Source organism: Macrobrachium nipponense, chromosome 33 (assembly GCF_015104395.2).
Source record: "Macrobrachium nipponense isolate FS-2020 chromosome 33, ASM1510439v2, whole genome shotgun sequence".
Classification (NCBI taxonomy): Eukaryota; Metazoa; Arthropoda; class Malacostraca; order Decapoda; family Palaemonidae; genus Macrobrachium; species Macrobrachium nipponense.
Genome location: NC_087219.1, coordinates 47,852,866 through 47,868,306, shown reverse-complemented (window position 1 = coordinate 47,868,306; position 15,441 = coordinate 47,852,866). Strand labels below are relative to the sequence as shown.

At 37.0% G+C, this 15,441-nt stretch overlaps 1 protein-coding gene across 3 annotated transcripts in view; it reads right to left on the bottom strand.

Annotated features, from left to right (window-relative positions):
* LOC135203157 (dolichyl-diphosphooligosaccharide--protein glycosyltransferase subunit 2-like) overlaps positions 1–15,441 on the bottom strand; it is a 77,409-nt gene that overhangs the window by 23,395 nt on the left and 38,573 nt on the right. For all 3 annotated transcript variants that reach the window (XM_064232834.1, XM_064232835.1, XM_064232836.1), the window contains exons 7-9: positions 14,775–14,844; positions 14,162–14,289; positions 2,098–2,301 (exon numbers count right to left, since the gene is read on the bottom strand). In XM_064232834.1, coding sequence (XP_064088904.1) covers positions 2,098–2,301; positions 14,162–14,289; positions 14,775–14,844 — 402 coding nt within the window. The remainder of the gene's footprint in view (positions 1–2,097; positions 2,302–14,161; positions 14,290–14,774; positions 14,845–15,441) is intronic.

Here is a 15,441-nt window from a genome sequence, read left to right as displayed (position 1 = left end):
ATTTTTGAGATGTGTCGCTGATACTTTTTAGTGCGATAAGAAAGAAATTCGCGCTTGCGCGCCTGTGTAACGATTGTAAACAAAACAACGAATCCTTGATCCGTGAACTCCCAGCATCCCCCAAGGCGCGTGATTCAAAAGTTTTCGGCTGGTAGGCCTATAAGTATTTTTCCGCAAATTTTAAAAAAAAACTTTTTTGAGTCGACGTATGGTACGTCCATTCGGCAATCGGGGGAGATTTTGACTCGAAGTTTAATATGTCCATTCGGCATTTAAGGGTTAATATGGACCAAGATGGTAATTTGGGTTAACAGATAACAGCAGAGATATGTGGATTGAAGCAATCTGCCCCTAAAACAAAGCAGATATCGGATCAGCTGGGTGGGAGGAAGCATTCAGTTTGACGTTGGGTTACCAGATTTAACGAAGGTGGCAACCATGAGATACCGTCACAGAAAAAGCACCCTGATATGCCTAAGAAGACCTTTGATCGAATTTTGACTGTTCTCAAGCGTCAATTACTTTCTAATTGACGCTTGAGAACAGTCACACTTCAATCAGAAGTCTTCTTAGGCATACCAGGGTGCTTTTTCCGAGACAGCATCTCATGGTTGCCACCTTCATTAAATCTGGCAAGCCAGCATCGAACTGAATGCCGCCTCACAACCAGCTAATCCAATATCTGCTTGATTTTAAGGCCAGATTGCTTCACTGGTAAAACTATGATATACTTAACTTAGCTTCAACGACATATCTCTGCTATTATCTGTTGACTCATATCACCGTCTTGGCCCATATTAAGGACACAGGGAGCAATAAAGTGATAATCATAAGCAAAAATTGCAGTGGGAGCACTGACTAAAAAATACACACAGCTGCTTATTAAACCTCCAAGCAAGTGACTGAGCTCTCTCTCCTTGTCAGTGTCCAAGCTCCACCCCTTTCCTTGTGTGTTGTAGGCAGCCTAATCCACTGACGAAATTTCTTCTTAACTTTCCTGTTCCTTCAAAATTAAACAAGATATTAAGTCGCATGACACTAAGCAGCATAATATCTTGTCGAGTAATGTACTTGATGTATAGGTTGTAAAACAAAACGCCTTTCTGTAATGAAACATAAAATTTAGGCCAAAGGCCAAGCACTGGGACTTGTGAGGCCATTCAGTGCTGAAAGGGAAACTGGCAGTAAAAAGGTTTTAAAGGTGTAACAAGATGAAAACCTCACAGTTGCACCATGAAACAATTGTTAAGAGTGGGTGTAAAGTAAGGTGGAAAAGAGAGAATATAAAAGGAGGTATAGTAACAAGTGCAAAGAACCTTGGTAATGCCTACAGTGCACTGCACGAGGGGCACTGACAGCACTATCCCCATACAGAGATTAGCCTTTGTGAAAAGATACATATAACAGAGCATGTTGAGATAGTCTACTATGTGGCAAAAATTGTGGCGCGCAGCTTGGTGAAATGACCTTTAATTTTTGAAGTGTTGGGAGGAAGGACATGAAGACCTAGATATTAACTGATAAACTGACTGTAAGATAGTATACTGTAGTATTTTAAAGGGTGTAAATATCCAGGAACTGAGAAGGCATATAAAATAGAAGTGAAAAGCACAGGATGTATACAGGGTTTGACAAGCTGCTGATAAGCATTCTGTGACTGAAACAGCTAACATTGTAGATTTTTTCTGCACAACTGACTACTGTCTCGCGTTTTCCATAGATCTAACCCCTGTTAAAGGGAAATGGTTCTTTGTCAGAAACCAGGAATACCTGGAGTAAAATCACTATTTTCCTCAGAAATAAATGGGATTAGCAGTAAATGTATAAAACCCTTATGACAAGAGTTCAATCCAGTCAATGGACAGCTTCATTTAAAAGTCAGTTGTAAATGGTTTCAGTGCTATTCATCATTCCAACTATTGCACACTACATCCCTATCATACTTTTCCCTTTCACTTTGATGTTTCCCTTCTTTCCAATCCTCTCCTTTTTCATATATTCCCATATTTTCTTCCAAATGATTTTTCTAATATATATTAAGCAAATTTTCTATAAAATTTAAGTCAGGATTAACATTCAGCAATAAAGTCTACTTACTTCTGAAGGCTGGGAGCAGTAGATTGATCTGCATCCGCAGTACCAAATTCAACATTTTCAATGTTGATGGCAGTGAGAACTTTAAAGGTAAGCTGCGCAGCTGTATGGCCAACAAGTCTAGAGTCTGATGCACCAGCACTGACAACCAGCTGGTAAAATCCTCGTTCTGGTTGTCGTGACATTACGTCTAACTCAAATACACCCCTGCAGACATATAATAGAAGAGAACTGATTACACACTGGAAACAAATTGTACAGAAAACTCCAAAAGGCTAAAAGATCCTAATAATGATCAAGACCTCTCAATTGTCATAATTTCAAAATTGTGAACTAAACCACTTACAGTAATAGTTTTATTTTCAATGTTCTGCAACTAACTAGAGGTCTCTTCAGGAAAGAAAATCAAATAAATACATAAACTTAGGACAATAACTCTCAAAGAAGAATTCTTAAAGGAGGTTGAAATTAACCCTCTTACGCCGGAGCCCTAAAAATCAAAACCTCTCCCGTATGCCGGGCCTGGTTTGGAGTGAGCGCGGAAGTGGAAAAAATAATTTTTTCAAAAAATTACAGCGCGCGTACTTTTGAAGATTAAGAGTTCATTTTTGGCTCCTTTTTTTGTCATTGCCTGAAGTTTAGAATGCAACCATCAGAAATGAAAAATAATATCATTATCATATGTAAATAATGCGATATATGGTAGCGAAAAAAAAAAAATTCATACATAATTGTATTCAAATCACGCTGTGCAGAAAACGGTCAAAGCTAACCAGTTACTTTTTTTTGCGTTGTATTGTACACTAAATTGCAATCATTTTGATATATAATACATTGTAAAACAATAAAAGCAACACCGGAAAAATATTATCACAAAATGATGTACGAATTCGTAACGAGCGGACGTAAAAAAATGTTATTTTCAAAAATTCACCGTAATTCTAAATAATGTTCTAGAGACTTCCAATTTGTTTCAAAATTAAGACAAATGATTGAATATTACGATACTGTAAGAGTTTTAGATTAGAATTGCAGATTTCGACCATTTCGGACGAGTTAAATTTGACCGAATGTCGAAATTTTAATATATATATTTTTTTATATGGACATATTTCAAAGATGGAAAAAGCTACAACCTTCAGTTATTGTTTATTGTATTCTTCATGAATTTGCGCACATTTTGATATATGAAACTCTATAAAAAGGCTAATATGAAAAGGAGCAAATATTAGGATAATGCCATGTACGTATTTCGGAGACTTGCGGCCGCGAATCGGCGCGCGGAGTGAAGGTAAATATATTTTTCAAAAATTCACCATAAATCACAATATTGTTTTAGAGACTTCAAATTTGTTTCAAAATGAATAAAAACGACAGAATATTACTAGGCCGTAAGAGTTTTAGCTTACAATTGCGTTTTTCAGCTATTTCGGTAGAGTCAAATTTGACCGAACGTGGTTTTTTTTCTATTTATCGTGATTTATATGCAAATATTTCGAAAAAAGAGAAAAGCTACAACCTTCAATCATTTTTAGTTGTATTCTACATGAAATTACGCACATTTTCATATATAAAACTTTATGTAACAGCTAATTTTAAATGGTGCAAACATTTCGACAATCGCACAAAAAAAATTCTGATTTTTTCGGAAGTTACCGCGCGAACGTAATGTTTTTTTTTTTTTCATAAATTCACCATAAATCGAAATATTGTGCTAGAGACTTCCAAGTCGTTTTTTTCAAAAATGAAGGTAATGCATTTGAATATTACTAGAATATAAGAGTTTTAGCTTACAATTGCGTTTTTTCGACCATTTCGGTAGTCAAAGTTGACCGAAAGTTGAAATTTTTGCACTTAACGTTATTTATATGAAAATATTTCAAAACTGATAAAAGCTACAACCATGGGTTGTTTTTTGTTGTGTTGTGCATGAAATTGCGCACATTTCCATATATAAAACTTTATGTAACGGCAAATTTAAAAGGGTGTAAACATTAGGACAATCGCACGAAAAAATTTATCGGAAGAGTTATAGCACGAACGTAAGGAAAAAGTTTTTTCATAAATTCACCATAAATCGAAATATTGTGCTAGAGACGTCCAATTTGTTGCAAAATGAAGGCAAATGATTGAATATTACTATAATGTAAGAGTTTTAGCTTACAATTGCGATTCTCGACCATTTCTGTAGAGTCAAAGTTGACCGAAGGTTGAAATTTTTGCACTTATCGTTATTTATATGAAAATATTTCAAAACTGATAAAAGCTACAATCATGAGTATTTTTTAGTTGTATTGTGCATTAAATTGCGCACATTTTCATGTATAATACTTCATGTAAAGGATAATTTAAAATGGTGCAATAATTATGTCAAAGTGACGAAATAATTTCCGAGATGTGTCACTGATACTTTTTAGTGCGATAAGAAAGAAATTCGCGCTTGCGCGCCTGCGTAGCGATTGTAAACAAAACAACGCCTTGATCCGTGAACTCCCAGCATCCCCCAAGGCGCGTGATACAAAAGTTTTCGGCTGGTAGGCCTATAAGTATTTTTTCGCGAATTTTTAAAAAAACTTTTTTGAGCCGACGTATGATACGTCCAATCGGCATACGGGAGACATTTTGACTCGACGTTTAATACGTCCAATCGGCGTAAGAGGGTTAAGCAATTAAATGATTGTATACAAAACAAAAATTAACTAATCATCTATTATAATGTCAACATCAAAATCTCAATTTTTGGAAGTAAATTGTATTTTTCCTAACTATACAAACCTGAGGTCCTTTACATACATGCCCACCTCATGCCACCCCTCAATCTGAACCTGAGCCAAAAGGCTAGCCTACCCGCCTGCCACACAGTAGTTACTGCCTAACCACCTTGTTCAAGAATTTTAACGGCCGTAATTCCAGCTACGCTGAAAGTAATTCCTTATGTCAAGGACCTCAGGTTTGTATAGTTAGGAAAAATACAATTTACTTCCAAAAATTGTGATTTGTTCCTACATGATATACAAAGCCTCGGTCCTTTACATAAGGAAGACTCTGATTGGTGGGAGGAATCTGAGTGAGCCTTTAGAACTGACTGGAGTTCTACACACCTAGGCTGCTACTCCTGGTTGTAAGAGCGAGGAGGAGTGCCCTGCCTCTGACAACTTGATTGGAGTATAGGAGCTGCATGATCAAGAGTCAGACTTCTGGGCCTTTTCGAAATGAGTGAGGAATCGTAACTCATCCGAAAATGGGCTGTGAAGAATATTTAGAGTCGGAGACACTAATGAAAAGTTCTGGGAAGGGTTCGCATTATTGCCAGTCTCCTTCCTCCCCTTGCTAGAGGAAGGAGTGGGATTGCTTCTATGATTCTGATAAGAAACATAAAAAGGATGCTTTATGTATAAGCTTACTGCATCAATCGTCCGACCAGCCAGTGTAAGTTCGAGTCCTATCCTCAACCCGAAGGACGAGGAGTAGAAGGATAAGGTGGGGAAGGTGGAGAGGCCAGTCACTCTCGCATCCTTACCTCTACAACTGCACACCATAGGCGAGATGCAACTTGTCCTCTTGAAGGAGCTGGGTAAGCAAATACAACCTGCAAGCATCCACCACTGGTCCAAGGAAATGAGGTTCCAAGGACCTGTGAGCAGACCTAAAGGGAAAGATAAATATGGTCACAATGACCTTATCTATCTTCCTGTCCGACATATTCTTCAGAGTGGTGACAAGTACCCATCCACTGGACTATCCAACTGCAGAGAAGTCTCTCACAGTCTCGTAATATTCCGCAGTGGATAAAGACACCGACTCTCCATGGTGGTTGTCGATCCTTATGGGTGCAGGAACACGCCAGTAGGACAAAGTAATGACTGATCTGGATCAACCAATACAAAGTCAACTGCGTAGCTCATGACGGTCTCGGAGACTCTTCAACAGCTGCCGACCAACTGTGCTGTGACAGTGTGAGGCGAGCAGTCATACATCCGAGACGTAGTCACGTGACACTCTCCTTTTGAAGGGTTATGCCGAGAAACCATACAAATCGTCTACCTTGTTCGCCACCGATGTTGGGAGACGAGATGATGATTCTCTCAAGGCATGCGCCCATCAGACGATAGTCAATTGCCTTCTAGAGACCGAGGTCCCTGATGGCAAGACAGAAGTTCTCATAGTAATTGAATCTCAACTAAGGAGAAACAATACTATATGCCAGTGAAAGACTAAGGTGAATTCGGACCTACGTCTTCATAGCTGAAGCGAGAGAAGTTCTCTCTCAAGATTCTGAACGTAGAAAAAGTCCCATCGATGACACCAACCAGTGAAGACAGCTTTAATCCCTGTTGTTTTACAGAGGACTGAAAATGCTAAACCGCTATTTCATTGCTGTTCGGTGAGAAGTCGGAGTTTGCAATGAAAGCGGAGCATCTTTCAGTAATAAAAAAAATAGCAGAGCTTCTTTCAGTAATAAAAACACAGGGATTGTACTGCCTGAAGAACCGCGTCTCATGGGCTGGATCAGGGAGGACATTTCTATTACTTTGAAGTAGAGCTGGCAGGGTGGGGAGCAGGTGAAGTCTTCGGTTATTCATCTACAATTCGGGGTGAACAAAGAATAATTGCACACCTACGAATTACAAGATGTATTTAGAAGACAAACTCAGATGTCTGAAGAAATCACTCTGCATCATCGCAGCGCCAGGTGCGATGCAACGGAAGACTAGGCTACAGACTTCTGTTACCGTGAGTTAAACAGAAAGATGATAAAGAGTCTAGTGAGATATCTCGTCTGAAAATTCTCAAAACTACAAAAGGTGATGCAGTAGAGATAGTCATACACGTATGTGAGAATTCCAGCCAACTAGACACCTAAGTGTGATTGCCGGGCAGAGATTCAATTTGGCAGAATATCATTGGAGAGGAGAGACAAAACACGACTGAACTATCTCGGAGAGCCAGCAGGACTGGCTGCAGCAGGCAGGGCTGGCAGGCAGCCCAGACATCGCTAGCTCTCGCTCACTTATCATCCTGAGTTGCCAGGTAATCCATTCCAAGAAGGAATGCATTTGGCTAGAACCATCGAGCGCAAGAAAATATGCTCGAGCATTTGCATTTTAACCGAGACGGATTTCGGTGAATGCAGACGCTGTGGTGGTGTTGTTGTAAACAAAACCACTAGTATCTCAAAATCAAAACCGGTAACTCTTGGGAGGCTTGTGAGGCAGTCCCGAATTGTAGTTCAATTAACCCTTAAACGCCGAGCCAGTATTTACGAAAGCGTCTCCCGTATGCCGGCGACGTTTGCGAGTGAGCGCCGAGGAGGAAAGTTTTTTTTAAAAAAATCACAGCACACTTAATTCAAGATTAAGAGTTTATTTATGGCTCCTTTTTTTGTCATTGCCTGAAGTTTAGTATGCAACCATCAGAAATGAAAAAAAAAAATCATCATATATAAATATTGGAATATATGACAGCGTGAAAAAAAATTTCATATATAATTGTATACATATCATGCTGTGAGCAAAACAGTTAAAGCTTAATGAGTTAATTATTTTTTCGTTGTATTGTACACTAAATTGCGATGATTTTGGTATATAACAAATTGTAAAACGGTTAAAGCAACACAGAGAAAATATTATCACAATATGATGCATGAATTTGTAACGTGCAGACAAAAAAAAAAAAAAAAAAAAAAAAAAAAATCACAAAATATTGTGCTAGAGACTTCCTGTTTGTTGCAAAATGAAAATAATGGATTGAATATTACTAGACTGTAATTGTTGTAGCTTACAATTGCAGTTTTCGACCATTTCGGTCGAGTTAAAGTTGACCGAAGGTTGAATTTTTTCTATTTATCGTTATTTATATGAAAATATTTCAAAACTGATAAAAGCTACAACCATGGGTTTTTTTTTTTTTTTTTTTTGCATTCTACATGAAATTTCGCACATTTTCATATATAAAACTTTATGTAATGGCTAATTTACAATGGTGCAAACATTACGACAATCAGACGAAAAAATGTCTGATTTTTTCGGAAGTTACCGAGCGGACTTAAGTAAAAAGTTTTTTCATAAATTCACCATAAATCGAAATAATGTGCTAGAGACTTTCAATTTGATGCAAAATAAAAGTAAATGATTGAATATTACTAGAATGTAAAAGTTTTTAGCTTACAATTGTGGTTTTTGACCATCTCGGTCGAGTCAAAGTTGACCGAAGGTTGAAATTTTGGCACATCGTTATTTATATGAAAATATTTCAAAACTGATAAAAGCTACAACCATGGGTTGTTTTTAGTTGTATTCTACATGAAATTGCGCACATTTTCATATATAAAACTTTATGTAATGGCTAATTTAAAATGGTGCAAACATTACGACAATAGGACGAAAAAATTTGATTTTTTTCAGAAGTTACCGCACGGATGTATGGAAAATGTTTTTTTTTCATAAATTCACCATAAATCAAAATACTGTGCTACAGACTTCTAATTTGTTGCAAAATAAAGGTAAATGATTGAATATTGCTAGAAAGTAAGTTTTAGCTTACAATTGGGTTTTTCGACCATTTCAGTAGTCAAAGTTGACTGAAGGTTGGTATTTTGGCACTTATTGTTATTTACACGAAAAAATTTCAAAACTCATAAAAGCTACAACCATGGGTTGTTTTTAGTTGTATTCTACATGAAATTGCGCACATTTCCATATATAAAACTTTATTTAACGGCTAATATAAAACTGTGCAAACATTACAACAGTCGGACGAAAACATTTCTGATTTTTTCGGCAGTGACCGCGCGGACATAGGAAAGTTTTTTTTCATAAATTCACCATAAATCGAAATATTGTGCTAGAGTTCCAATTTGTTGCAAAATGAAGGTAAATGATTGAGTATTACTAGAATGTAAGAGTTTTAGCTTACAATTGCGGTTTTTGACCATTTTGGTCAAGTCAAAGTTGACCGAAGGTTGAAATTTTGGCACTTATCGTTATTTATATGAAAATATTTCAAAAATGATAAAAGCTACAACCATGGGTTGTTTTTAGTAGTATTCTACATGAAATAGCGCACATTTCCATATATAAAACTTTATGTAACGGCTAATATAAAATGGTGTAAACATTACAACAATCGGACGAAAAAATTTCTGATTTTTTCGGAAGAGTTACCGCACGGACGTAAGTAAAAAGTTTTTTTCATAAATTCACCATAAATCAAAATATTGTGCTAAACTTCCAATTTGTTGTAAAATGAAGGTAAATGATTGAATATTACTGGAATATAAGAGTTTTAGCTTACAATTGCGTTTTTCAACCATTTCGGTAGGGTCAAAGTTGACTGAAGGTTGAAATTTTGGCACTTATCGTTATTTATATGAAAATATTTCAAAACTAATAAAAGCTACAACCATGAGTTGTTTTTTGTTGTATTTAACATGAAACTGCACACATTTTCATATATAAAACTCTACGTAATAGCTAATATAAAATGGTGCAAAAATTATGTCAAAGTGACAAAATTTCTGAAATGTGTCGCTGATGCTTTTTTGTGCGAGAAGAAAGAAATTCGTGCTTGCATGCCTGAGTAACGATTGTAAACAAAACAACAACCTGATCCGTGAACTCCCAGCATCCCCCAAGGCGCGTGATTCAAGTTTTCGCCTAGTAGGCCTATAACTATTTTTCCGCGATTTTTTTAAAAAACTTTTTTTTGTCGATGTTTCGTACGTTGGTTCGGCACCCGACAGACAATTTATCTCAACGTTTAATGCGTCCAATCGGCGTTAAAGGATAAGAGATACTATTTGTCTCAGTTATATACCCGTAGAGTTAACTACAATATGTGCCTACACCTCTGACAATTCAACTGATAACAGAAGCATATTGCAAGAGAAATATACGTAGTGTATTTGTAGGTTTCTGTACATAGACCTCCAGCCTAAATTCTCTTCCACTCAAGGAACAAGAATAAGGACTGGAAGCCGACCTCCTTCATTCTCTAATGAAGAGAGATACCGAAGACGAATAGTTCAAGCCAAGCTGGATGTTCCCAAAACATTACCACCGGAGAGGCAGTCAAACTCTCAGTGCTATCCATTCTGAACGCATTGATGTATGTTAGGTAAAATCCTAGGATTGAACCAAAAACATAGTCTCTCAGGTTCGAATTCCGAGGAGTAAACTCCACTGAATTCCTCTTATTTCCTTGTTTCATTCTGGTATAACCAAGAAAGGGAAAAAAAGAGAGGAGGATTGACTGTTATTGCCCGTTCTTCTCTATCTCGGGGGTGACCACCTACCGAGGCAACGGACCTACACGCCTGCCACAAGGTAGTTACTGCCTAACCACCTTGTTCAAGAATTTAACGGCCGTAATTCCAGCTACGCCGAAAGTAATTCCTTATGTAAAGGACCAAGGGTGTGTATATTGTGTAGGAACAATCATGTTTTCCAAATAGATTTCATCTGGAAATTTTTTTTTTTTTTTAGCAACAGGTAAATTACATAAAATTTAACCCAAGTTCATTTATTTTCCCAAGTCTTTCAGTAGTTGTTTCTACCATTTACAAAAGGCAAATGAAACCAAGGGTACAAGCATATCTTATTTATACTTGCAAGCAGGCCTGCAGTCTTCAGGAGTTTTTCTGATTGGCTGTCAAGACCAAGGAGCCCTTCCCATTGGCTGGGAGAGTTTGGCCAAGTGGCTAATGCTCAGACCCCAAGCGCAGATACAGTAGGGAAAGTTCTGACTTTCCCCGCTTCTGACGTCACATCGAACAATTCACTCATTGAACTTTCTCAACCGCGTGGACGGGGCTTTAGAATGTTATGAAGGAATGTGTTATTGCTAACCATCCCAGCTCTCCCAAGCTCCATATAATTCCATATCATTCTGGCAAGCTTAAGGGGTTGCTGAAAGATGATGATGAGCATACCAACAATAATCTATTAGAAGCACTTTAGCTTTTCCTTCTTTTTTCACATTTTCCTTTCTATACTAAGCAACCCTTTAAAAAAAACTTATAAACAGAAAGGTGTTGAAATTAATGCATATACAGGCAGTCCCCAGTTATCAGCAGCCTCGGTTATCAGCGATCCAGTTTTATGGGGCTTGCCTAGCGGTCGATTTTCAGCCCCAAAATGCACCAATTTCCGATTATTGGTGCCAATACATACCGAAGATCAGTGCCATTAACTGGTCACTGGCATCAATAAACACCAAAATTCGCCAATTTCCACTTATCATTAAGCCATCAAGATGGGAACCCCTGCCAATAGCCAGGGACTGCCTGTACTGTACAATATTTGCCTAATACATTAAGCAATTCCTTAGTGCTTGTTTCATATTACTCTATTTTCACAAAACAGTCTATTTTATTTCACTGTCATATTTGTCATATACTAGACAACCTTGGTTTGAGATGCTATCTCAACAATTTCACTATACATGTATACTTTTTCTCTTAATTGACCAGATGGAAGATGCAGTCTTTTCTAGTAAGTGAGATGCACTTTAAATGTGTCCTCCTTTTGTTGGGCAAAGGCAAACAATGACAGAAGTGGCCATGAAGCCAGTGTTTAGATCACAAAGTCCAAGCAATACTGCGGTGATGTAGGAGGTTAAGCCTACCCTGATCATGTTTCTCAGTCTTACAGTACATCAGGTTTTTAACTGATTAAGATTTATTATTTTACTGCCTACTATCCATTTCAGATAACATGAGTCATTGTTTTTCTCAAAATATCTTTCAAACTAATAACGTATTTGACTGACATGGTATTTTGACAGTGTACAAGACATCTCCCACTAATCTTTGATAATACAGTGCATTGTCAAATGGTGTTAGTTACAGCGTTTGCTCTTGACTCACATGGTGTTGCCAAGCATCGCCATCCTATGCATTCAAACTACCTTTATCCACATCCCGTCCTTCCCTACCTCCCTCCCACACTGTTACCGTATTTTCTCAAGTTATATAAATGGGAGTAGGCAAAAGAGCGTATGACCTTCACCCTATTCACCCCAAGAGCAAGGTCTGCTCAATTTCCCCCAAAATCCTCCAAGTAGACAGAGCTTTGTCTACCTCCTTAAGGCATCAGCAGGTGAACTGCCTCCAGCCCCCCCCTGCCCCCCTAAAAAGGGAATAATATGTGGGAAACTACTACCACTATACAGGCAGTCCCCGAGTTACGACAGGTTCGGCTTAAGACGTTCCGAGGTTAAGGCGCTTTTCAATTATATTCATCAGAAATTATTTCCACGGTTACGACGCATGTTCAAGGGCTACCTTGCCTACAAAGCTATTTTAAGGTTATTTTATGCAAAATGCAATAAGAATGCACTTTACATAGTTTTTGATGCACCCAAAGCATTAAAAGTAAGGTTTTCTTAGGATTTTTTATGATGTTCCGGCTTACGACAATTTTCGGGTTACAACGCGTCTCAAGAATGGAACCCCCTTCGTAACCCGGGGACTGCCTGTAATATCATCATTGTGTGTGGTTCTCAATACATATCACACTATGCAATTTCATTTCTACAAACCTAACACCAATAATGAGGATGTAATTTTTGTGCCATACTGAGTTTAGTGAATGAGGAGTTCCATGCATCTTGAATTATATTACTTATCATTTATGTAAAGTGACGTACTATTTCCACATACAAGCATATTTTTGAGACAGGTTCCAAAATAGGATTTTAATTGTATTTCTTAGAACTGGGACTGTCGTTTATGAGTGCTACAAACCTTAGATGTACATGCCACATCTTTTGATTGTTTACCTTCACATAACCTTGGCCACTCATTTGGTTGTTCTTAGTTTTTGAGAAAAATGGAAAATTACATCTTTTTCCTTCTTAATTTTGCTATACCTATACTTGCAGCCATCAACATCAACACAGAGTTATGTATACTCAATAATTATTAAGGAATTCTGAAGTCTACCTTAGTTCACAGGTGCATCTTACAGAAAACAGATGTTTACTTTATTCTTACCCCACTATTATGGTTATTACGTTAGACCTCACTGTCATTTTCATTTTGGACCCTCCAATTATCTGCTGGTATCGAAATATATCACGGAAAACAGTATTTTATTGTATATTGTAAATTAGAGAGAGCTACTGGGAAGAGAGATGAGAAATCAGCAAAAAGAAAGAGAGAGGGGGAGGGAGGAAAGGACAGGGAAAGGATCGGGGATAGTGGACTTTCCATTGCATAGATTAGTCCTGCTGATTCATGTAACTTGGCCTTTGAACTCAAGAATAAGCGCATTAACAATCACCATTTGACAATGCATTAAATTACAAAAAATAACAGGTGTCTTGTACACTGTGTCAAATTACCATTCCAATCAAATAATTACATTGTAAGATTCTTGAAAAAAACAATGACTCGCAGTCCCTGAAATGAATAGTAGTCTGCAGATCTGCATGCATTTACTACATTTACTCCTTACTTCATTCATCAAAGTGATTTTTCTTTCCATGGTATTTCTCCTATATTACATTTTTTATATTGTATTTTGCAGTTAGGTCATTCAGTCCTGTGATCAGCCATTTCCATTCAAATTCTGTTAGGCAAGATAAGACACAAGTAACACTTTCTTGTAGATATCCCACACGAAGTATTTTCCAATACCATATATGCTAAAATTATATTCATAAGAATATTAGGTATACATCTCTGTTAAGAAGGTGTGTCCAGACCTCTGAGCCTAATGAAGGCTCTGTTAAGAAGGGTAAATAGACTGTGCTTCCACTTCAGTGATTATGTTTTTCTGCTGATCTGTTTGTAATATTATTGCACTCAGTGAAAATTGCAAGGTTATCTCTATAGATTTATACATATGACTAATTTAGTACATCACAATAAGAAATATCTTTTAGAGCAATCTTCATCACCTATCAGGTCAATCAAAACCTCGGTACTCCAAACATCTATTAAATCTTGTGGTTTTCCCAGTTATCACTATTAATAAAGTCTTCATCATACACAGTCCCATCTACAAATACTATCTCAAGGATGGCATCTCCCCTTATCTTAATTTCACCTTAGGCTACAACTTACTCTGAATCAGTAAGAGGTGTTAAAACTTCCTTGGAAATTATGACTACTTCATCTGACTCGCGTGTGGCTGAATCTGCAGTCACTTTCAAAGGCCCTAGACTTCTTCCCATTAGATCTGTTACTCTCACCTGCAAAATGAAAAATGAAGGACAAATAATCTGACCATATGCTGTAAGAAACACATAAATCTATTCCTAATAAAGAAAAACAATATAAAACCAATGACTGTGTCATTACACACTCACAATGGCAATACCACTTATAGCTTGCCTTGCTTGGCATACTTCAGACAGTACTAAAACTTTTTTGTAGAATTACATCAGCCCATTTGCTTTCTCTTTTTATTCTTCATCATATGGCTTCCCGACTTGCTGTTTAATGTCTATCACTTCACCTTGCTCCAATGTCTACTTTTCTAAGAACAAACTCCTTGAGGAAGAAATGTGACTCTGTGGTCTTGTTACACTACAGTATTATAATTTTTACAATAATAATGACAATAATAATACAAGCACTCCATAGAACTGGAAATGAAGACTTCTAAGCACAAGTGCAATCTCAAATTATGCTAGTCATTAAAAGCAAAAAGCAGTCCTTACAAAATCCTACTTACTTGAATGCTAGGAGCTTCAGCACTGACTGCAACATTACTAGCAAGGGTGATGGCTACTGGCACATGGAACCTGATGGGAGGATATATCAATGTAATTGATATTTTCCTGAATATACTAAGCAAAGATCAAGAAAAACAACAGTTTACAGAAAACTGTAACATTTTTTAGATTAAAAGTTGAAGAAGCAAAAATGTGCATTACAAAGTTACAGAAAAAATAGCCCTTTATAATCACAACTTTTCAAGAACATGTGATAGTATGCAAACATCAAAAGGAAAAATATATACAACTGTGTGAATAACAGCAAAAAATTCAGCTACAACATATCTAAATGCTGAACAATGCAGCTCCAAGAAAGAATGTTAATGATGTGCAATTCAACACCCAAAAGAAAGCTCTGTGATAAAATAAATTACTATAACATTATTTCAATCAACAGTTATACACAAGATACAATTACTGAAAAGAACACAAATAATCTAAAACTACATCATATGAACACCTAAACAATTATGACATTTAACTCAGTATCTTTGACATTAACAAACCATTGCTAAAATCTGATATTTTGAAAAGAAATGTACCAGCTAAACACATGAAACCATTCTTAAGAGGTAGTACTGGCTTACAAAGATATGTTCATAACTCCCAAAAGTACAATACAAG